This window comes from Hemiscyllium ocellatum, chromosome 22 (assembly GCF_020745735.1).
Source record: "Hemiscyllium ocellatum isolate sHemOce1 chromosome 22, sHemOce1.pat.X.cur, whole genome shotgun sequence".
In the NCBI taxonomy this organism is placed as follows: domain Eukaryota; kingdom Metazoa; phylum Chordata; class Chondrichthyes; order Orectolobiformes; family Hemiscylliidae; genus Hemiscyllium; species Hemiscyllium ocellatum.
This window is the reverse complement of record NC_083422.1, coordinates 15,563,815-15,589,073: the sequence shown is the minus strand read 5'-3', so window position 1 is coordinate 15,589,073 and position 25,259 is coordinate 15,563,815. Positions and strand designations below refer to the sequence as shown.

General features: G+C 42.8%; 1 protein-coding gene across 3 annotated transcripts in view; it reads right to left on the bottom strand.

Moving 5' to 3' along the window:
• Positions 1-25,259, bottom strand: part of stambpl1 (STAM binding protein-like 1) — a 66,309-nt gene that overhangs the window by 2,923 nt on the left and 38,127 nt on the right. For all 3 annotated transcript variants that reach the window (XM_060842353.1, XM_060842354.1, XM_060842355.1), the window contains exons 7-10: positions 22,840-22,964; positions 19,338-19,475; positions 15,115-15,227; positions 4,749-4,848 (exon numbers count right to left, since the gene is read on the bottom strand). In XM_060842353.1, the coding sequence (XP_060698336.1) occupies positions 4,749-4,848; positions 15,115-15,227; positions 19,338-19,475; positions 22,840-22,964 (476 nt within the window). The remainder of the gene's footprint in view (positions 1-4,748; positions 4,849-15,114; positions 15,228-19,337; positions 19,476-22,839; positions 22,965-25,259) is intronic.

Here is a 25,259-nt window from a genome sequence, read left to right as displayed (position 1 = left end):
GACTTTGGCTAATGCAGAGTGTAAATACGCCCAGAGAGGGAAGGAAGAATTGGTGGACATGTTTGGAATCAGGACATTCCACCAAACCTAAAAAACATCAATTTGTAATAATAACAGACCACAAACCCTTTGTTAGGTCTATGTGAAGAGGTCAAAGCAATGCCACTCATAGCTTCAGGCCAAATTCAGCAGTATAATTACAAGTTAGAACACCATCCAGGAAGCCAAATAGCAAATGCTGGTGCATTAAGTTGTCTCCTGCTGGCAGATGCATCACTGGTGGTACCACCACTGAAAGAGTCTGTACGGTTTTAAATTATCTTCACCCTTCCGGTCACAGCTGGCAGTATCAGATTGTGGGCGCAGATAGGTCTGGTCTGGGCATAACTGAACCAGCTGGTGGTGATGGGGGAAACCAAAGGGCCATCACAACCAGAGGTGACACCTTTTTGGATCTAGGAACACCAGACCACAGTAGAGGACAGCATATTATTATGGAGAGCAAGGACGATTGTCCTGAGCAAAGGTCGATGCCAGATACTGGCTGAACTCTACCCCATGGTCATCCAGAAGTTTCCAAAATGAAGATGTTGACGAGAAGTTATGGCTGGTAGCCAAGACTGGATGCAGACAGAGCCACATTGGTGGGGCTGTGCCCAGAGTGCTAACAATGACAAAAATTACCACCAGCAGCTCCCTCACATTTGTGATAATGGCCAGGTAAACTGGACTCAGTTACATGGCAACTATACAGGTCTTTTCATGGTCTCAATGTTCTTAGTCATTGTAAACTCTCAGTCAAATGGCTGTCGTGCATGGAGTGGCTGTCATGCACAGAGTTCATTCATCAAACGTGGGGAGGATGACAGAAACACCACGTGCATCTTTTGCAATACACCGACTTGTTGGTCACAGATAACGGCCTATCATCTACCAACAAGGAATTTGTGTGTCAAGGACTCTCCACATGTAAATAAAGGGGGACTTGGTGACAGGATATTGGCTTCCGTCATGTTTGGTACATTGTTGAATGGGACAGATTTTGAATAAATCTAGCAATACAAAAGCAGAAATCAATGAGTCACTACGGGACATCAGCAACAGCAAGATTGTTTTCAATCACAATCTGTAACCTCACAGCCCAACATATCCCTCCCTCTACACATACCAACAGATGGGAGGAATCAAGTTTGGTTCAATGAAGCGTTTTCATTCAAGGACGGAGAGAGTTGAGCACATATTGCCTGCCCCTAATTCGAGTCATAGAGAAGTACAGCACGGAGGCAGACCCTTCGTTCCAACTCGTTCATGCTGACCAGATATCCTAACCTAATCTAGTGCCATTTGCCAGCACTTAGCCCAGATCCCTCTAAACCCTTAATACCTTTAATTACCTTAGAGAAGATGTTGGTGAACTGCCTTCCTGAACTGCTGCAGCCTATGAAGTGTAGGTAGACCCACCGTCCCATTAGGGATTCAAGGATTTCGACTCAGTGACACTGAAGGAACAACGATACATTTCCAGGTCAGGGTGATATCTGGCTTGGAGGAGACCTTGTTGATTCTCCTCCTGACTCCTAAACCCTGGCCACCATCTACAAGGCACAACTCAGGAGTGTGATGGAATAGTCCCCACTTGCCTGGATGAGTGCAGCTCCAACAATATTGAAGCAGCTTAACACTAATCAGGACAAAGCTGCCCATTTGTTTGACATCACATCCACACAGATCGTCTCGCACCAGCAATGACCCTCAGTAGCAGCAGTGTGGACCATCTACAAGGTACACTGCAGAAATCCATCATGGCTCCTTAGACAGCACCTTCCAAACACACAACCACTACCATCTAGCTAGACAAGGACAGCAGATACATGGGAACACCAGCAAGTTCCTCTCCAAACCACTCACCATCCTGACTTGGAAATGTATCACCAATTGAAAAAGAAAGCTTCTCCAGCCATATAAATTCTATGGTTACAAGAGGTGGCTAGGAATCCCGCAGCAAGGAATTTATCTCTTGACTTCACATAGCTGACCCACCATCTTCTAGACCCAAGTCAGGGGTGTTTTGGAATACTTTGCACTTGCCTGGATGAGTGCAGCTCTAAAAACACGTGAGAAACTTGACACATTCCAAACCCATGACCCCTGCGATCTGGAAAGGCTAGGGTAGTAGATACAGGGGAACATCGCCACCTGCAAGTTCCCTCCAAGCCACTCACCATCTTAACTTGGAAATACATCACCATACCCTTCAGCGTGACTGGGTCAAAATCCTGAGAACTCCCTCCCGAATAACATTGTGGGGTGTTTACACCAAATGGGACTACAGTAATTTATAAAGGCAGCTCATCAGCACCTTCTTCAGAGCAATTAGCAGAATCCCTACAGCGTGGACACAGGCCCTTCGGCCTAACAAGTCCACACCGACCCTCCAAAGAGTAACCCACCCAGCCCGATTCTTCACCCTATATTTACCCCTGGCTAATACACCTAACCTAGACATCCCTGAACACTACGGGCAATTTAGCATGGCCAATTCACCCAACCTGCACATCACTGGACTGTGGGCGAAAACCGGAGCACCCAAAGGAAACCCACACAGGTACGGGGAGAAAGCGCATGCTCCACGCAGCCCAAGGTTGGAATCGAACCCAGCTCCCTGGTGCATTAGTAGTGCAATCAACACAGGACAGACCTGTGAAGCCCACATCCCTGAAGGAATAAATTTTTAAAAAAACTATTGTTTCTTTATTTGCCTCATTGCTATCCCATTTTGCCTAGCACCACCACTATTGTTTTTTTATCTACAAATATACACTTTATTCATAGAATTTGCAAACAAAAACATTTTAACTTAAACATTACAGATCTTTTGCAAGGACATTTCAAGTTCTCTATAAACATGTTTCACTCTGAGGTACTTCCTTATGTTTGTGATATTCTTGATTTATAAAATATATTCTTTAATGGTACACAGAGTGAGGAACTTTACAACTTCCATTCCCACAATGGACTGTGGCTGACCACTATTACCATCCTCTTGTTAATTAATCTCGCTTGCCTTCCACTTTATCAGATATTACAGTTTACTTTCCAAACCACCCTAACTTTCCTACATTTCACTGTTCTGTACTGGCTTTAATCTGACACATTTCAATCTTTTTCCAGCTCTCATAAAAAGGTTCAAAACATTTTTAAAAATGAAATGCTGAAAATCGAAAACAAAAACAGAAATTGCAGAAAAGTCTCAGCAAGTCTGGTAGCGTCTGTGGAGAGAAATTAGAGTTAACGTTTCGGGTCCAGTAATCTTTCTTTAGAACTGCGATGAATTTTTCCAGCAATTTCTGTTTCTGTGTCCAAAATGTTAATTCAGTTTCCCTCACACAGATGCTGTGTATTATCAGCCTATTCTGCTGCTCCTTCAGTGGTTTAAAGCCAGTGCATGTTGAATGTCTGCTTCATAAGGATTTCTATATTCAACTCTATTATTTGTATGTATTTGCACAGAATTTATGAATTTTGTAAATTTGGCACTATTATAAATCTTATTTTGTAAACAATGTAAAATTATTTCTGAACCCTGTTGTAATGTTTAAGCAGTGAAAACATCCAGTCATCTGTGTGACCTTGCCAGCCAATCAGTTCATTTCCTTTCAGTTTTAACCTAATTCATTTTTTATTGCTCCTGCTCATTTAATGTCGTGAGAAATGAGCTAAACCTGTTCTGCTGTTATATTTATTCAGGAATTATCGTCACTTGGTTGATGTTGATGGAGCTGAAAATGTGTTACTGGAAAAGCACAGCAGGTCAGGCAGCATCCAAGGAGCAGGAGAATCGACGTTTTGGGCATGAGCCCTTCTTCAGGAATTCCTGAAGAAGGGCTCATGCCCGAAACGTCGATTCTCCAGCTCCTTGGATGCTGCCTGACCTGCTGCCCTTTTCCAGCAACACATTTTCAGCTCTGATCTCCAGCATCTGCAGTCCTCACTTTCTCCGAGATGATGTTGATGGAGAGCAAGACGCACTTTGGAGCTGAATCTTATTCAAGACTCACTGGCTTCAGAACAGGAGCCGAGAACACTGATAAAATGAGCATATATTTAAAATTGAAATTCACTTTTTTACAAATCATAGGGATTCAGCAAGTGGAGCCTAATCAGTAGATGACATTATCAGACCTTGACCTTACATTTTTTGTTTAAGTGAACTTCAAGTTGCACTATACAATTTTGATCATTTCACAAAAAAAATTGCTGGAGAAACTCAGCCGGTCTTGTATTATCTGTGGAGAGAAATACATTGAGTTAACCTTTCAAGTCCTGTCACCCTTCTTCAGAACTGGAAGTGGCTAGGAAAAGATGGCAGTTGTACTGACGATGGGGTTTTGGAAGAGGAGTGAGCAGAGAGAAAATATAGGGCGAGCAGAGAAAGGAATTGTTGATTGGAAGTCAGGAAAGAAGAGAAGCTAAAACGGCGATAATGCGGAGTAGGAGCTAGCTGTGTTGAAAGCAGTCCATGTCATGACAGAACCTGGGGTGTCAGGGTAGGCAATATTCATTTTGCATTGTGCCAGATTGAAAGGTACATGCAATACTAATTTTGAGCAAAATTCTCCTAAAATTAAACTTAAGCCTACATTTTATTACATTAATTCTTAAAATGAAATTTTAAAAATAGCATAAATTCAGAAGTCTAACAGAAATTGTCAAATTGGTAGTTGTGTCCGATAAAAGAGCGTACATACTTGATACAGAGGTGGCTCCTTTGAATGTGGGTGAAAGCCTTTCTTTCGGCAGGAGGACACTTCGTGTATCCCTGCAGGAGTCAGGCGGAAGGCTCCAGTTCTGAAAAATATCAGAAGTTGATCATTAGTTTTTACTGATTATACATAAAGTCAAATAAACCATACGCAATGTATTTCACACTACCAATGCAGAACAAAAACCAACTGTGTGTCAAATTTGTCCACATTTCAAAAAGTGAAATTTAAAACTTAGAGATATCTATAAATCCAGCAGCAGGATTATTGGATGTGTACAAGGTTATATCTGTAATTGTATTCACTGCTGCTGAATCAAATTGCCGTGAAGGGCTGTCACATCACAACACGTTTAGCACGCTTGCCTTCATTTCTCAGACCTTTAGTAGAGGAGTTGGGATGTCGTGTTGAGATTGTACAGAACATTGGTTAAGGCCTCTTTTGAAGTAGTGCATGCAGTTCTGGACGGCCTGTTGTAGGAAGGATGTTACTAAACTGAAGAGGGTTTAGAAATGATTTACCAGGATGTTGCTGGGAATGGAGGGTTTCAGTTATAAAAATTGACTGGAGAGGCTGGGAACTTTTTCACTGCACATGTAGGAGGATGAGGGATGACCTTATTGAGGTTTATAAAATCATCAGGGACACAGATAAGGTGAATAGCAAGGGTCTTTTCCCCAGGGTGGGGGAGTTCAAAACTGGGAAACAAACTTTTAAGGTGAGAGAAGAAAAAAAGACAGTCACAGAGATGTAGTGCACAGAAACAGACTCTTTAGTCCAACTTGTCCATGACGACCAGATATCCTTAATAAATCTAGTCCCATTTGCCAGCACTTGACCCATATCCCTCTAAACCCTTCCTATTCATATACCCATCCAGATGCCTTTTAAATGTTGTAATTGTACCAGCCTCCACCACTTCCTCTGGCAGCTCATTCCATACACGCACTGCACTCTGTGAGAAAGTTGCCCCTTATGTACCTTTTATATCTTTCCCCTCTCACCCTAAACCTATGCCCTCTAGTTCTGGACTCCACCACCCCAGGGAAAAGACTTTGTCTATTTATCCTATCCATGCCCCTCATGATTTTATAAACCTCTATAAGGTCATCCCTCAGCCTCCGAAGCTCCAGGGAAAACAGCCCCAGCTTATTCAGCCTCTCCCTTTAGCTCAAATCCTCCAACCCTGGCAACATCCATGTAAATCTTTTTTGAATCCTTTCACGTTTTACAGCATCCGTCCGATAGGAAGGAGACCAGAATTGCACACAATATTCCAACAGTGGCCTAACCAATGTCCTGTACAGCCGCAACATGACCTCCCAACTCCTGTACTCAATAATCTGACCAATAAAGGAAAGCATACTCAACGCCTTCTTCGTTATCCTATCTACCTGCGACTCCACTTTCAAGGAGCTATGAACCTGCACTCTCTTTCTGTCTCTTTGTTCAGCAACACTCCCCAGGACCTTACCATTAATTGTCTACGTCATGCTATGATTTGCTTTTCCAAAATGCAGCACCTCACATTTATCTAATTTAAATTTCATCTGCCACTCCTCAGCCCCTTAGCCCATCTGATCAAGATTCTGTCGTACTTTGAGGTAACCCACTTCGCTGTCCACGACACCTCGAATTTTGGTGTCAGCTGCAAACTTTAAGTATACCTCCTATGTTCACAAACAAATCATTTATACAAAATTATGAAAAGTAGAGGACCCAGCACTGATCCTTGTGGCACTCCACTGGTCACAGGCCTCCAGCCTGAAAAATAACCCTCCACCACCACCCTCTGTCTTCTACCTTTGAGCCAGTTCTGTATTCAAATGGCTAATTCTCCCTGTATTCCATGAGATCTAACCTTGCTAATCAGTCTCCCATGGGGAACCTTGTTGAACACTTTACTGAAGTCCATATAGATCACATCCACCACTCTGCCTTCATCAATCCTCTTCATTATTTCTTCAAAAAACTCAATCAATTCATGAGACCTGATTTCTGACACACAAAGCTATATTAACTATCCTTAATCAGTCCTTGCCTTTCCAAATACATGTACACCCTGTCCCTCAGGATTCCCTCCAACAACTTGCCCACCACCAACATCAGGCTCACTGGTCTATAGTTCCCTGGCTTGTCCTTACCACCTTTCTTAAACAGTGGCACCATGTTTGCCAACCTCCATTCTTCCAGCACCTCACCTGTGACTATCGATGATACGTATATCTCAGCAAGAGGCCCAGCAATCACTTCCCCAGCATACCACAGAGAATTCCAGGGTACACCTGATCAGGTCCTGGGGATTTATCCACCTTTATGCATTTTAAGACATCCAGCATCATCTCTTCTGAAATATGTCACCATCTACTTCCCCACAGTCTATATCTTCTATGTCCTTCTCCACAGTAAACACTGATGCAAAATACTCGTTTAGTATCTTCCCCCATCTCCTGTGGTTTCATATGTAGGCTGCATTGCTGATCTTTGGGGGGCCCTATTCTCTCCCTTGTTACCCTTTTGTCCTTAATATATTTATAAAATCTCGTTGGATTCTGCTTAACCGTATTTACCAAAGCTATCTCATGTCCCCTTTTTGCCCTCTTGATTTCCCTTTTAAAGTATACTCCTACTGCCTTTATACTCTTCTAAGGATTCACTCGATCTATCCTGTCTATACCTGACATATGCTTCCATCTTTTTCTTAACCAAACCCTCAATTTCTCGAGTCATCCAGCATTCCCTACACCAACCAGCCTTTCCTTTCACCTATCAGGATATACTTACTCTGGACTCTTGTCATCTCATTTTTGAAGGCTTCTCATTCTTCAACTGTCCCTTTACCTGTGAACATCTGCCCCAATCAACCTTTGAAAGTTCTTGCCTAATACCGTCAAAATTGGCCTTCCTTCAATTTAGAATTTGAACTTTTAGATCAGGTCTATCCTTTTCCATCACTATTTTGAAACTAACAGAATTATGGTCACTGGCCCCAAAGTGCTCCCCCACCGATATCTCAGTCACCTACCCTGCCTTATTTCCCAAGAGTAGGTCAAGTTTTGCACCTTCCCTAGTAGGTATATCCACATACTGAATCAGAAAGTTTTCTCATACACACCTTACAAATTCCTCTCCATCTAAACCCTTAACACTATGGTAGTACCAGTCTATATTTGGAAAGTAAATTCCCCGACCATTATCACTCTCTTATTCTTACAGATAACTGAGATCTCTTTGTAAATTTGTTTCTCAATTTCCCACTGACTATTGGAGGGTCTATAATATAATCCCAATAAGGTGATCATCTCTTTCCTATTTCTCAGTTCCACCCAAATAACTTCCCTGGATGTATTTCCAGGAAGATCCTCCCTAAGTACAGCCGTTATGCTATCCCTTATCAAAAACACCACTCTGCTTCCTCTCTTGCCCCTCCTTTCTATCCTTCCTGTAGCATTTGTATCCTGGAACATTAAGCTTCCAGCCCTGCCCATCCCTGAGCCACGTCTCTGTAAATGCTATGATATCCCATTCCCATGTTCCTAACCATGTCTTGAGTTCACCTGCCTTCCCGTACTAGCTCATAGCACTGGGAGTAATCCAGATATTACTACCCTTGAGGACCTCCTTTTTAAATTTCTGCCTGACTTTCTATCTTCTCCCTTCAGAATCTTATCCTTTTCCTTTCCTATGTCCAATGTGTACAATGACCTCCTGCTGATTCCTCTTCCATTTGAGAACATTCTGCATCTTCTGAGATATCCCTGATCCTGGCATCAGGGAAGCAAGATACCATTCTGATTTTTCACTGCCTGTTGCAGAAACAGCTGCTTGTGCCTCTGACTTGAAAGTCTCTTGTCACAATCGATCGCTTGGAACCCGAAGTATCCTTCATTACATTAGAGCCGTCCTTGATACCAGAAACTTGACTGTTCATGCTACATTCCCCTGAGAGTCCATCAACCCCAACATTTTCCAAAACAGTATACTTGTCTGAGATGGGGTTAGCCACAGGAAACTCCTGCAACATCTGCCTCCCTCTCCTACCTTTCCTGGAGTTAACCCATCTACCTGACTGTATCTGGGGCTTTTCTCCCTAGCAATAGTGGTCATCCATCACACCCCTTTGCTCCTGCAAATTCCTTATTGCCTAACTGCCACTCCAATCAATCCATGCAATATGATAGGATTCACAACCAAAGACACTTGCTGCAGACATGATCATCAGTAACATGGAAACTTTCACCAATCCGACATCCGCTAGGAAGAGCACATCACTCTTCTCAAGGCCATCTTTGCTCCTTCACAAACTACAGTCCCAGAAAATAACACCATCTTATTGCTCTAAAGAAACATTACTCCAGGCTAACTTAATACTTATTTTTCATATTTTTAAAATTAATCAAGAGATAGATCTCAAGAAAGAACCCACTCTACTCACTACTGTAGATTTATGGCAAGACTACACTCAAAAACTATGTACTTATCTGTTCCTGCGCTGAGCTCTTCTATACAGGTTCCTCCGAGGTCAGCTGTGAATTTTGTTGTTTGTTAATTTTTCCTAGGCGCACTCCAATGTCCAGAGATACTTGAACTCAAACAGCAAAGGCAGTAACAGTAAAAGCAGATTCACTGCTGTGACAGACAGTAGTATAGGTTTCTTCTTCCAACCATGTGGTCGCTGCCTTTGTCTGTCTTCCACCTTTTTAAGAGTGTCATTGTTTTGATCTTTCTTCCTCCAAAGCTCCAAAATAATGCAACAGCTTATAAAACAGTAATTGCTGCTCTTGGAATTCAAGGAAATCACCTAAAATACCTCAAAAAAAGGAGTAGCTCTTACAGCCACAATTTGTTTCCCGTCCTCCATCTTGGATTACCCAGAATCCTTGAGGGGCATTGTTCTTTCCACAGAGTGATTAGTGTGTGGAATGAACCTTCTGAGGAAGTGTTGGACGCAGCTACAGTTCCAATGTTTAAAAGGCATTTGGATAAGTACAATAGGCCCTCATACTGCAGGGGATACATTCCAAGAACTACCATGGGAGCCTGAAAACATGGAAAGGAGCGAACCCATTCATTTAATGGGAAACCTACCGCCCTGGCAGCCTCCTGGTCCCTGGTTCTGCAACATTCCCTACAATATGTTTGGGTCACAGTAAACCACGGGTAACTGAAACCGCGGAAAAATAATTCCACAGATACGGGGGTCACCCTGTACATGAATTGGAAAGGTTTGGAGGGATATGGGTCAAACACAGGCAAGTGGGACTAATTTAGTTTGGGAACATGGTTGGCGTGAACTAATTGGACCAAAGGGTCTATTTCCATTCTGTACGACTCCATGACTCTACTCAGTGCATTCTGGGTGTGCTGGCAGCCATTTCTCATTTCCATTCCATATTCCCAAATTGGATGGGGATAGAAGGCAGCAGAGCAAGCGACTCAAGACAGGATTACAGCTTTGTTTGTTATTCTTGGTGCCCCACCAACCTTCATCTCCCTTTCTGCACTACAGTCCCTAATCAACCTCAAAGCCCATCTTACGCGTTATGTAGCTTCCCTTCACAGTAATCCTGATCTCTGAATGCCAACTTGACTTCCCCAAGCGTGGCCCCTGATAAATCCCCTTGACGTTTAGTGCACAGATTCCCCTCTCCCCAAAACCTACTGTGGCCCTTTCCCCTGACTGACTTGGAACAACTGTCTCCACTACTGACCAACCAGATACCTGAATGATTTCTATGCAGTTCCCTGACTGATTTACTGCTCATCCATATTTTGGTTGGGCTTTACCTGCAGAGCTGACTGTGGCTCCTCCCAGGACTTTAATGAAATGGATCCCTAGATCATGATCACACCAAGCAGCTGACTGACCACGGATGTACCCCAGGACTGAGATCAGACGGCGTCCTTGACAGAATTTGCTGGGATCCCCTGACTGATCATTGTCCTTTTGACAGGGCTAAGGACAACTTAGCACCTTAGGCTTTGAGACATTCATTTGGTTGTTGAACATGCACAGTGTGTTTGCCTCATAAGCTGCTGGCACATGGCACAGGTATAAGACTGGCATAGCATGGTGCCAAACAGCAAGGTGTCCACCCCCTTGACTGATCATTGCTGGCAAATCTGCCTGGCTGGCTGTCTGTATGTGTTAAAAGTCAATGCAGACAGAACCACAGATTGTCTATAAGTTCTGAATGACATGACAATGTGCAAAAAGGCAAGATATGGCAAGACAAAAATGCTGTGAGTGATCAAGTAAACGCAAAGTTAGTGAGAGCTACAAAAGCAAGCTAGGAGTCCTGAGATACACTTTATTCTGATGCATCTGAGCAGTGACCTGCAGACATATCAACCTAGTAGGAGCAATGTAAGTCGTCAGTGAGCTCCAATTTGCGGTGGTGAAGTGCTGAACTTATAATAAGTTGACCCAAGATGTGCCTTGGCAGCAATTCCATTGACGGAGGGTGCAGGTACAGACTGCCCGTGACAAATGCCCTGCCATGTTGAGCAATGCGAGCCAAGGTGAAAGCATGCAGTTAGGAATTGGCGCCATCTAGCTTCTCTCAAAATAGCAGGCTGCATAGAAAAGAGGCATGTTCAGGTGATAATGAGATGTTCGAAGATGCAAGTAGGCCTCTCAGAATAGAGATCCAGCTTGCTGCTAAAACCTTCTCTGGAAAATCGGACATCTTTTTATCTGGATGTCAAAAATTTAATATTCATTCTTAAGGTAGTTTCCAATCGTCGTGTCACTGCACATGTTGTTAAGAGTCTGGGAAAATTCCATCCAGAGTTTCTATTTGTGAGAAAGAGCTAAAATACAGACCATCAATATAAAACACAGTCAGTAATAAAAACAATAAGAGATTCAGAAGAAGCCTGTTTTTTTACCTGAGAGTGGCAAATATCGGGAACTCGCCACCAAAAGGAGCAAGTGGACAAAAAGATGCATTTAGGACAAATATATGGGCGGCACGGTGGCACAGTGGTTAGTACTGCTGCCTCACAGCGCCTGAGAACCGGGTTCAATTCCCGACTCAGGTGACTGACTGTGTGGAGTTTGCACGTTCTCCCCGTGTCTGCGTGGGTTTCCTCCGGGTGCTCCGGTTTCCTCCCACAGTCCAAAGATGTGCAAATTGCCCGTAGTGTTAGGTAAGGGGTAAATGTAGGGGTATGGGTGGGTTGCGCTTCGGCGGGTCGGTGTGGACTTGTTGGGCCGAAGGGCCTGTTTCCACACTGTAAGTCTAATCTAATCTAATAGAGCATCAAAAGGAGAAGAGAAGAGAGGTCTTCGTTGATAAGAGTTTGATGTGAGGAATGGGAGTGAGATATTGACTAAGCGGTACTGGCTGGAGGCTGGAGAATTGCAAATATTACCCACTTAGATGATACGCCCAGCAACTACGTTTTAATCTCTGTGATGGAAAAGTACTTTTAGAAACTGTATACCAGGACAAAATTAATACCATAAAATATGCAGACAACCCAAGAAAGCCAGCATTGGCTTATTAAACGTCAAATCGTCATCTTTAGCTAACTTGCTTGAGTTTTTTGATTGGGTAACAGAGCAGGTCGATGAGGGTAATGCTATTGACCTGGCGTACTTAGACTTCTCAAGAAAAGGCATTTAATAAAGTGCTGCAGAACAATTATGTGACAAATGACAGATCACATGGAATAAAAGGAACAGTGGCAACATGAATACAAAACTGGCTGAGAGACAGGGAACAGAGAGTAGTGGTTCATGAAACAAACAATAATAGAAATTGCTGGAGAAATTCAGCAGGTCCAGCAGTATCTGTGAAGAGAGAAGTGGTTGTTCATGGATGTTCTTCAGACTGGAAGAAAGTTGGACTTGGCAGGGATGGGTGTTAGGACCCCTGTTCATCCTGACCGTCATTAATGACCTACACCCTGGTGTACAGAAAATGATTTCAAAAATTTGTAGATAATACAACACTTGAAACTACTGTGAACCATGAGGAGAATATTGTAGAATTTCATTTATAGGTTGGTGGAACGGACAAATTATTGCATTGAAGTGTGGAGTGATGAATTTTAATTGAAAGAATAAAGAGAGAGAATCTTAAATAAAGGGCATAATTCTAAAGATGGTGCAAGAACTGAGGGAGCTGGAGTGTACATGTGCACAAATCATTGAGGAAGCAGCTAAGAAGGCAGATTGCTTCCTTGATTTTATCAATAGGAAGAGAAAGGACAAAGAAAAGAAGTATTATTGAACCTGTGGAAAATATTGGTTTGGTCTCATTTGAAGTAGGACCTTTCGGAAGGACATGAAGGTATTAGAATGGGCGCAGAAATCATCACAATGATTCCAGAGATGAGAAACTTCATTCACATAGAAACGCTGGAGCAGTTGGTACTATTCTCCTTGGAATAGAGAAGGTTGAGTGGGAGATTTGGTAGAAGTGTCCCTCTAAGCAGCTTTGTCACACAGCTACTCAGAGATCCACGGAGGTCGCTGCCACACATAGATCTTCGAAGTCTGAAAACAGTAAGGAACTGCTGATGCTGCAAGTCAGTCAATAAAAGGAGCAGGAGAAACACAGCAGGTCAGACAGCATTGGAGTCAGAAGCCCTTGGAGATCCGCCCAGCAGAAAAAGAGACAGAACTTGGATCATGACGGAATGGATAGAGAGTAAATCTTCCCATTCATGGATAGATAGAGAACTAAAGATCTGAGGTCATTAGTAAAAGAATCAAGGAGGAAACCTTGTCACATAGCAGGAGGGGGGCTTTGCCTGAGGGTATGGAGGAGGCAGGGTCCACTGAAGACTTTCCAAAGGGAATTTAATCATTACCTGAAAAGAAAAAAAACTGTTTGCAGGATTACCCATAAAAGCAAAGCAGTGGTATTCAGTTAAATGTTCCTTCAAAGAGCAATCACAAATTGAATTGAATGACTGAATGGCCTCAATCTGTACTGAAATCATTCATTGATTCTATGAGTTTCAAGTGGAGCATGAAGACTGGATAAGCTTAATGGTCTGCTTCTATTTTGTATATTCAAGAAATATCATTTTAAAGAAACCTTCCTGACCTCATATTTCCAGACCATGCAGAGGATAGCACTGACAGGAAATGGTTCAAGCTGTTATTATTTCAATGGGAATCATGATCTTGAATTACACTGAGTTCGTTGGAGATCTGATTAACCTCCTGTGAAAACACGCTCGCAGTTCCCTATCTGTACACTTGGCTGAAAGACTGAAAACAAGTCGCTACAGGAAACCAAGATATACAATTTAAGGGTCATTTCACAAATCCTTATTGCTGATTGGATCTTTGGTTGCTAACAGTGCAGCTCAGAAATTTCAAACCTGCACACAACTTTACAATTCTATTAAAAAGTCCTGATTGAGAGTCATTGTGTTTATACGGTGCCTTCCAATATCTCAACACATCCCGCAAAGCCCTTCTGAAACTGTACTGTAATATAAGAAATGTTGCAACCATAGGCACACAGCAAGATCCCATAAGTGGGCATATGATCGAGTGCAGTGATCTGTTTTAGTGATTTTAGTTGAAGGATAAATAATGCCGAGGACAGTCAGCCAAACTCCCCTGTCCTTTGTCTAAATAAAGGTTTGGATGCTTTACATCTGGCTAAGAGTTACGGCAGGACCTTGGTTTCACATCATCCAAACATCCCCAACTGAGTCCCTTTAGCACTGCTTTGGAGTGTCAAAGTAGAGGTTAGATTAGATTCCCTACAGTATGGAAACAGGCCCTTTGGCCCAACAAGTCCACACCAACCCTCTGAAGAGTAGCCCACCCCTACCCTATATTTGCCCCTGACACTAACTCTATGGGCAATTTAGCACGGCCAATTCACCTGACCTGTACATCTTTGAACTGTTGAGGGGGGGGAAGCCCACGCAGACACAGGGAGAATGTGCAAACTCTACACGGACAGCTGCCCCAGGTGGAAATCGAGCCCGGGTCCCTCGCACTGTAAGGCAACAGTGCTAACCACCGAGCCACCATGCCACCCGTCGTGTTGCACGTTGCACTCGTATCACCGGTGCGTGACTTATATAACAATATTTGGCTCAGAAACAAAAGTCACAGTCAACACAGTAGCACAATACAAATTTGTAATACATGCTTCTTACACACAAGCACCAGGGGATTGTAGCAGGTCAGACCCTCTGGTAATTCAAGGCTTTCCAAATCACTCCAATATGTTCCCAAATTATAAATTCAGAAACTATTAGATTCTGATTAACTCAGTAAGACCAGGTTGATCGACACGTTCATTGGCCTTTCACATAGTAGGAACACAACAATTTAAATTTGCTTGCTTTTTGAAAAACAAAACCAACTTACTCGTTGTGTTTAGGAGCGCACACAATTGCAATAGACTCTGGCAGCATCAGCTGGTAAGAGCAGTGAGTGTGAAGATCCACGCTTGACAGAAATGCAGTCTGTGTTGGATGAGTCTGTAAAGAGATGGCTTTTTTTAAAAAAACCTCCTTTAATGCAAATGTCATACACAAACCTTTTGTGAGACTAATCAATAATTGTGCATTTGTATTAATTTTTCTCCTCCGAAGCAATCATTTATAAATCTTGATCAGGAATACAGGACAATGCTTCCTGTGACTATCTCTTTCAACAAGAATCAGTACAATTGGTTGGTGCACCAGGAGGTACACTTGTTCCCTGACAGAAGTCACGGAAGTTAGGGCGGCACGGTGGCACAGTGGTTAGCACTGCTGCCTCACAGCGCCTGTAGACCCGGGTTCAATTCCCGACTCAGGCGACTGACTGTGTGGAGTTTGCACGTTCTCCCCGTGTCTGCGTGGGTTTCCTCCGGGTGCTCCGGTTTCCTCCCACAGTCACAAAGATGTGCGGGTCAGGTGAATTGGCCATGCTAAAATTGCCCGTAGTGTTAGGTAAGGTGTAAATGTAGGGGTATGGGTGGGTTGCGCTTCGGCGGGTCGGTGTGGACTTGTTGGGCCGAAGGGCCTGTTTCCACACTGTAAGTCTAATCTAAAAAAAAGTCATGAGATGCTTTGTAGAAGAAAGCCAAGATTATGTACAGAGATTCTTCCAACATAAGTTTTCCTTAATTCTGTCAAAGGATTAATCCAAAAACACACTGTCTAGTCTGCTGTAAGCATGAATCACAAAGGTTTTTGGACACAAGTCCCATCATCTGGAAAATTCTGTCAGCTTTAAGGGAGAAAACTAGCCAGCTCTTTCTTTTCTTTTGCCAATCTTTCCATCTGCCCACACCTTCTTTCGCTTCAATGGTCTACCAATTCTCCTCTTAAATAATCCAACACAGTCTTCCTGTGGCAGAGTTTTGCCTACTCAAAACCTCTGACCACCACCAACTTCCCAAATACTCAATTTCAAAACCTTCGCTTATATCTTTTGCTACAGTGGAAATAATTTGAAATTCAAATATCTCCCTAAGATAAAATCCCAAATTAAGAGTCTAATAATGACCATGAATCCATTGTTGATTCTCAGGAAAAACCCATATAAGTTCACTAATGTCCTTTAGGGAAGGAAACTGCCATCCTTACCTGGTCTGAGACAAAACAAACTGCAGATGCTGGAATTCAAAATGTATAGGCAAGAGGCTGGAAGAGCACGGACAGCTGCCCCAGGCGGAAATCGAGCCCGGGTCCCTCGCACTGTAAGGCAACAGTGCTGAAGAACACTGCAAGGCAGACAGCATCAGGAGATGGTGAAGTCGACGTTTCAGGTGTAACCTTTCTTCAGGACCTAAAGAAGGGTTACATCCAAAACGTCACCTTCTGCACTTCCTGACGCTGCCTGGCTTGCTGTCTTCTTCCAGCCTCCTGCCTGTCTATCCTTACCTGGCCTGGCCTACATTTTGACTCCAGACCCACAGCAATGTGGGTGAATCTTAACTGACCTCTGTGGGATTAGGGATGCGAACTAAATGCTGGCCTAGCCAGCAATACCGGCATCCCATGATTGAATTTAAAATAAAAGATGATAGCACTTGCCCTGGCATAATCCTGGTGTACCTTCATGTGTTGGAACACTTGTTATTTCTAACTGATATAAATAATTTAGAAATGGGTTTATAAATAGGTGCATAGAGTATAAAAGCAAGGAAGTAATACTACACCTCTACAATCCATTGGCCAGACCACATTTGGAATACTGTATTCAGTTTGGGCACCATATTTAAGAAAGGATGTTAAAAGCCCTGAAGAGAGTGCAGAGGAGATTTACTGGAATGAAAGCAGGAATGAGGGATTTTAAATACAAAGAAAGGTTAGAGAGATTGGGATTATTTTCCTTGATGCAGAGAAGATTAAGAGGGGATCTTACTGAGGTATTCAAATTTATTAACGATTTTGACAGGATAAAGGCAGATAGTCTGTTTTGAATACAAGTTGTTATGTCAGTAACTAGGGGTCACAATTTAAAGATTATTAGACAGCTTGGAGTGTCACAAGAAGAAACTTCTTTACTCCGAGAGTTGTTAGGATTTGAAACGTGCTGCTGGGTGAAGGGTGGGTTCCACAGAAGCTTTCAAAAAAGTGCTGGATATTTATTTGAAAGTGATGAATTTAGATGGCTGTAGAGGTAGGGCTGACGAATGCAAATTGCTGGCTAACTCTTTTGGGTGCCACTATAGACACGTTGGTCAAATGGCCTCCTGCTGTACTGTAAAACTCTATGATTTCTGGTAACATAGCTAAGGCAAAGAATGATTCTTTTCCTCTCTCAGTAACCTATCACTCTGCACTTGCCCTTACTCTTTATCCTTATTTCGACTATCCACATCTTCCTCTTTCATTCACATACCATTTTCACCCTCTGCATTCACACCGTCATCTTGACAGATCTAACCTGTATTACTTTCATAGTCACCACAAAAGTAAACCTTAGTGGACCTGTTAAGGACATGCATTTGAACAACAGATCAGAGAACCTGTTTCATTATACTGCTCAGGTGTTGAAAGCCCAATGTGCACAGTAATTATAGTTGGATTTGAATGGTGGTCTCTTGCTTGAGAATGCTTCAGTTAATTCAGATGGTGAGCCCCCTTAAATTATGTGGAATTAATTCATACATTTTATTAGTGCAAGACAAACATATGAGTTTTTTAAATTCATTCATGTAATGTGGGCATCACTAGCTGGGCCGGGATTTATTGCCCATCCCTAGTTGCCTTTCAGAAGGCAGCCTTTTTGAATTGCTGTAGTCCACATGCTGTAGGTCAACCCACAATGCCATTAAGGAGGGAATGCCAGGAATTTGACCCAGCGACATATTGATAGGAATAGTGACATATCTTCAAGTCAGGATAATGAGGGGAACTTTCAGATGAACTTTCCCATGTATCTGCTGCCTTGTCCTTCTAAATGGAAGTGGTTGTGGGTTTACTGTTTTTAGGAATCTTGATGAATTTCTGCAGTGCTTCTTGGAGATAACACACACTACTACTGAGTACCAGTGGTGGGGGGGGAGTGGATGTTTGTGGTGCCAATCAAGCGGGGAGTATTCCAACACATTCCTGACTTGTGCCTTGGAGATGCTGGACAGGCTTTGGGGAGTCAGGAGGTGAGTTACTCAGCATAGTATTCCTAACCTCTGGCATAGACTTGTAGCCACTGTATTTATGTGATTATTCGAGTTCAGTTTCTGGTCAATGGTACTCCCAAGGATGTTGATAATGAACGATTCAATAATGTTAATATCATTGAATGCCAAGGGGCAATGATTAGGTTCTCTCTTGATGAAGTAAAAACAATGACCGCAGATGCTGGAAACCAGATTCTGGATTAGTGGTGCTGGAAGAACACAGCAGTTCAGGCAGCATCAAGGAGCAGCGAAATCAACATTTCAGGCAAAAGCCCTCCTGATGAAGGACTTTTGCCCGAAACGTCGATTTTGCTGCTCCTTGGATGCTGCCTGAACTGCTGTGCTCTTCCAGCACCACTAATCTAGAATCTCTCTTGATGAAGATGATCATTATTTGGGATTTCTGTGATGCACAAGTTACTCACCACATTTCAGACCAAGCCTGGACACTGCCCAGGTCACGGAGCACAGTGGTTAGCACAGCTGCCTCACAGCACCAGAGACCCGGGTTCAATTCCCACCTCAGGTAACTGACTGTGTGGAGTTTGCACATTCTCCCCGTGTCTGCGTGGGTTTCGTCCGGGTGCTCCAGTTTCCTCCCACAGTCCAAAAATGTGCAGGTTAGGTGAATTGGCCATGCTAAATTGCCCGTAGTGTTGGGGGCAGGGGTAAACGTAGGGGAATGGGTCTGAGTGGGCCGTGCTTCGGAGGGTCAGTGTGGACTTGTTGGGCATTAAGGCCTGTTTCCACTCTGTAAGTAATCTAATCGAACCAAAAGGTCTTGCTGCATTTGGACATGGAGTATTTCAGAATGAATCATTTTTAAAAAAATTTCTTTCAGTGTTATTAGAACAGAAATTTGCCAGTACACTTGTTTTAGACAAACAGGTTAAACATATCCTCCAGTGCTTCAATTCATTTAAAAATATGGCACCTTCCTCACATCATCAGAATATTCATTTCACTAACTTACATGGATCCAGCCCAGAGTGATGAGGCCATGCTGGTCCTGAATTGTAAATAGTTCTTCTTCATTCTCTGTGTCACAATAATCTGGTCCCCCGGACTGTTTGGGTATTATCACATGTGTAATTATGAACTTATCGTGTGTCTATAAAAAGAGAATGACAGAGAATCACAAGCGTTACTACAATGAGGCTTTCTCCAAGATAGTTCAGTGTCATAACAAATCAGGCTGAAGGCAAACTGTTGCACTTCAGAAGTTACAAGTGTCCATTGCTTTGACTTTGATATAAAGTGAGGGTTATCTTTCTTCATGAATGTAATCAGAACCAGTGTGCTAAAGCACTGAGTCTGCTTAAGGGAAAACAAATTTGAGGCAACTATCTTATACTAAAACCTGATAACTATCAATGAACGGTGATACAAAAGGCATGTGGGCAAAGCAGTAAATTTACAGTTAAGAATCATCATTTACAGACACTAAGTCATACATTTCTATAATTAGTTAATCATTTCCATTACGGAGGACACATAACCTGGAGACAATAGGAAGGTAATTAGAACCGTGTTCAAAAAGATAAAATCCCCCACCCCATCTCAATCCCATTATTAAACTATTTTAGATTATGGAATTAAGATACGTGTTGCTGACAAAAGATTTGAAGATGACAATATTTCTGTCATGAATATGCTGAAAGATTCCCAGAACACAAACAGAAGAAAGTAAGGCGGCGTGTTAGGAAGAAAAAGAAAATTTGACTGTTACACTCGTATCAGTTCCGCAGATCTCAATTCGGTTCATTGACTAACATTCCTGACTTGTTTCTTGGATTTTACCTTCTAATGCAGCTCTCCTCCATAAAGCAGAATCAGAGACTTGCCAACGAGTTCATTGTTAAGCTAAAGAAGCCAGTTTAGCAGTTTCAATATTACCATCCAGACAGGCACATCACCCTTGAATTCAAATTCTTCCATTACTTTTTGTTTATACTAAATAATATTTGTTGCTAGTTAATCAAAAGAGAATTACATTGATATTGTATCATTCACAACCCGGAGACACCCCTAATTGGTTTATGGGAAACATAATACCTTTTAAGTGTAGTCACTGGCATAACGTAAGAAATGAGGCAGCTGACTGATGTGCAGCAAGATCCCACAAACAGCAATTACATTTAAAAAAAGACAATCTGCTTTTGGTGTTAAAAAGCAGCATATTTGCACAATATCCAACCTCCCACCCCCTTAAAATGGCTCAATGCACCCTGTAGTCAATTAAGTCTTTTGAGCAGTAGTTACTTTTGTGTTGAGACACAGAAGCCAATTTGAGCACAGCCAACTCTCTCCAAATAGTAATGTGATAATGGTCAGTATATATATTTCCCTGTGATGTTAACAGAGGGATCAATATTGGCCAGGACAATTTGCCCAGCTCTTCTGTAAAACAGTGCTCTGCAATATTTCGCATCCAACAGGTTTAGCAGGTAGAAGCTTGATTTAACATCTCATTTGGAACCTACATTCCTGTCAGAAGGATGTTGTGAAATTTGAAGGGTTCAGAAAAGAATTCCAAAGATGTTTCCAGGGTTAGAGGATTTGAGCTACAGGGAGAGCTAGAATAGGCTGGGGCTGTTCACTTCTGGAGCGTCGGAGGCTGAGGGGTGATCTTATAGAGGTTGATAAAATCATGAAGGGCATGTGTAGGATAAATAGACAAGGTCTTTTCCCTGCGGTGGGGGAGTCCATAACCAGAGGGGATTGGTTTAGGGTGAGAGGGGAAAGATATAAAAGGGACCTAAGGGGCAACGTTTTCACACAGAGGATGGTGTATGTATGGAATGAGCTGCCAGATGAAGTGGTACAATTGCAACATTTAAAAGGCATCTGGATGTGTATTTGAATAGGAAGAGTGTAGAAGAATATGGGCCAATTGCTGGCAAATAGGACTACATTATATTGGGATATCTGGTTGGCATGGACGAGTTGGACTGAAGAGTCTGTTTCTATGCTCTATATCTCTATGACTCTATCAGCAGAGCACTCCCTCCCTGAAGGGTCAGACTTATATTTTGATCGGCACTTCTTTGAGAAGCATCAGGTATTTTTTATGTTCATCTGACCAACCAATTAAGACCTTGCTTTATACATTATTCAAAAGATGGCATTTTCTAACAGTGCTGCACTCCCTCAGTACTGTGAAGCATCAGCCTAGAATGTGTGTTCAAGTTTCTGAAGTGAACCTTTAGAAATGAGATTCACAACACAACTGACATTAAAAATGGGGCAGAACAACATAATATTGTAAGAAAACAAGAAACTGCGGCTGATGGAGATCTGAAACAAAAACAGAAATTGCTGTAGAAACTCAGCAGGTATGGCAGCATCTGTGGTGTGATCAAGTTGTTCCTTTAACGATGTTATGTTGTCCTTAGCTGTTTGTTCAGAGATGTCATAAATGACACAGACTCCAAAAAATCTAAGTTTGAAGGGTTTTCAGGGTAATTTGACTATAACGAACAGATACTACCTCAGACAAAAGGTTTTTCAATTTTTTTTAAAAATCACTTGTACAATGAAAGGGGAGTGGCCAGTTCTCCCAGCTCAGCTTTTCTATAGTTTGGTTTTTAGCAGTAGTGTTGAAAAAGCTGCTGGACCCGAAAAACGCAGATCCAGACTAATCCTTCTCTTTCTGCCCTCTCTCCTGTAAGACCCTGTGTTTGATTTTACCTTTTGTGTCAAGGGGTGTTTATGGGGATTGTTGCAAGTATTTGGAACAGCATCCTTAAGTTGGTATGGTCTGTTGGGTTCTCAGGAAGATTAAGTTATTCTGTATTCTGTTCTCTTTTGTTTGTGTTTCATTCAGTAATCTTGTAAATAAATTCTGTTTTGTTTACAACTAAATGCTTTGACCAACTGCATCCCTCCTGGAATATCCACATTACTCCTGCTTAAAACAACTAGCAAAGTTTGGGATTGGGTTACTTTCTTGAAATGTTTTGAAGGGGTCTGGCCTGGTCCATAACAATGGGAAGAAAGCAGAGTTAATGTTTCGAGTCCAGTGACTCCTTATCAAAACTATCCTTTACACACATTCCCACAATAGGTTGGAGGTGGGGTTTCCTCCATCTGTCAGCGTGTAGGAAGCACTGGCAACATGCAGGTATTACATTTGTATGCAAGGTAAAAGATATAAGACAGGGTCAGGGTTATCAAAATGTAGCTCAAAGCTTTGAAGACCTCCATTTACACTTGTTTTGTCATGAAATACATCACCCATTTTGACAAGTACAATGGAAGTCATGTGGTAAACGGGACAACATAAGCAGAATGCAGGGGACTTGACTGCTGATAAAAATTAACAGCCCATTTTCGTTCATTATACAGTGAAACAAAATAAAACCTAGACTGAACAAGAGCGTTACTGCAAGACCTATAGCTGATAATTAAAACTAATTTCAGAGCAGGTAAAAGGAAGGGAACCTGAAAATGATTATTTTCCCACAGAGGCTTACCAGCTTTCCGCTAAGAATTCCACAGGTTTCTATTCCTCGTGCTGTATTGGTCTCAGCCTGCATCAAAAATCTTTGGCAAAGGTTTTTCGGAAGGACAATATGTTGAAGGCCATCAACACTCTGCCCTGTAAAACATTATTAAGTAAACATTACTTATGTGCCTGATCACTACCAACGATACAGAGAGATCATGGAAGCTTGATTTGCAGCAATAGCAGGAAATTAATTTTATTTGAGTCAGTTTATAGTCAACCGTGACGTTGTTGAATTTTACACGGTGATGGTTTCTCTTGTCAAAGCTGGTAATAACCTGCTGTCGGAGTATATCATTCCCATATATTTTAGACTCATCTAGGAAATCTCTGCTTTGAGGAGAATAATCCAGCTTCTCAAGTCTGTCTTCATCACTGATATTAGAATTCAAAACTTATTTGAAGAGCATGCTCAGATGAATTCCTCGCCCATAATACAATGGGCAGTGCTACAGTCAGCACATTAATGTTGTAACTTTCACACTGCAGGCTCCCACAATGAGATCGTAGAATCATAGAAGCTTGCAACTTAGGAGGAGGCCATTAGGCCTGCCATGCCTTGTGCTGATGTTCGAAAGAGTCGTCACAGTTCGTCCCATAACTTCACATTCTGTCCACCTTGCTGCAAATTCCTTTTCTGAAAATGTGTTGCTGGTTAAAGCACAGCAGGTTAGGCAGCATCCAAGGAACAGGAAATTCGACGTTTCGGGCCAGAGCCCTTCATCCTGATGAAGGGCTCTGGCCTGAAACGTCGAATTTCCTGTTCCTTGGATGCTGCCTAACCTGCTGTGCTTTAACCAGCAACACATTTTCAGCTCTGCTCTCCAGCATCTGCAGACCTCACTTTTTACTCGCAAATTCCTTTTCCTCAACTTGCTTTTACAAATATTTTCAGAATCAGCTTCCACCACCTCTTCAATTAAAATACCAAAAGTCTCAGCAACTCTCAATGGAAGAAAAATGATCCCTTCCAAGCTCACAATTTTGTTAGCAACGATTTCAAATTTATCACGTCTTATCATGGGCTAACTTGCTGAGGAGAATACGTCCCCATCTATTCTATCAAAATGTCTCATTATCATGAAGAACTGTTTTTGGCCATTCCATTCAACTTCTTTCCAGTAAACCTGTGCATGCTTTATTCGAAGGCTTTACATCTTCCCTGAGTTGTGTTCTCCAGAATGGTCTACCCTACTCCAACAGAGGCCTAACCAGTGATCTACTGGCCTGACAGTGGTAACCCCAGAATAGATGGGAATTATTCATGAGGATTCATCAAAATCCCTATCATACCACACTCGAAAGGAACTGCATAGGGACTGCAAGATTGTACTGTTAAAATGTCTTTATTAACAATGTCAGAAGTTACACAACAATAGGTTCTAGTCCAACAGGGTTATTTGAAATCACAAGCTTTCGGAGTGTAGCCCCTTCGTCAGGTGAAGTGTTAACCATTACCGCACTATATAATACATAGTCAAACTCATGAGTAACTATTCAACCAACTCCATATTTACCTCACAAACTGCCAACTACACCTTCTCCAGACCAACTACACATACCTCATCCCGACCTGACAATGCCCTCTCCATCCGCAGGATCAGACAAGCCCTCCGGCTCAAGATCTGTTCCCCAAACACCTCCATACCCACAACCCCTTCCCAAATCCCAGACCTACTGCACTGTTTCCCCTGCTCCAGGCCAGAGCCCCAAATCCCTTCCCCTGCTCCAGTCCAAAGCCTCAAACCCCATCCACTGCTCCAGGCCAGAGCCCCAAACCCCTTCCCCTGCTCCAGGCCAGAGTCTCAAACTCCTTCCCCAGCTCCAGGCCACAGTCTCAAACCCTTTCCGCTGCTCCAGGCCAGAGCCCCAAACCTCCTCCCCTGCTCCAGGCCAGAGCCTCAAACCCCTTCCCCTGCTCCAGGCCAGAGACCCAAACCCACTCCCCTGCTCCAGGCCAGAGCCCCAAACCCTTTCCCCTGCTCCAAGCCAGAGCCCCCAACCCATTCTCCTGCTCGAGACCTGCCCCAGTTCACCCCTTGCACAGACACATCAACACCACCTTCTTTCACCCTGGTAATAACACCTCCTCCCATTTGCCCTGCTTCAGGCCGCTCAGCCATCTCCCTCTTATACTCCTGAGATGACTGTCCCTCCCCCATGCTCCGGAACTGACCTCCCACTGTCCCCAGCCCCTCCTCCCACAACCTGACTTTCTCTCTCTCTAACCACTGATCCTGACACCCTCCCAGGACCTGATGGCTAAGGTTCCGTATCTCACCTGGACCCAATATCTCCCACCCACACCAACCACACTCAAACACTGCTTCACATCCTACCTTACACCCTATTCATCCAATACCTGTCCCAATGTACCCTTCCTCCTAT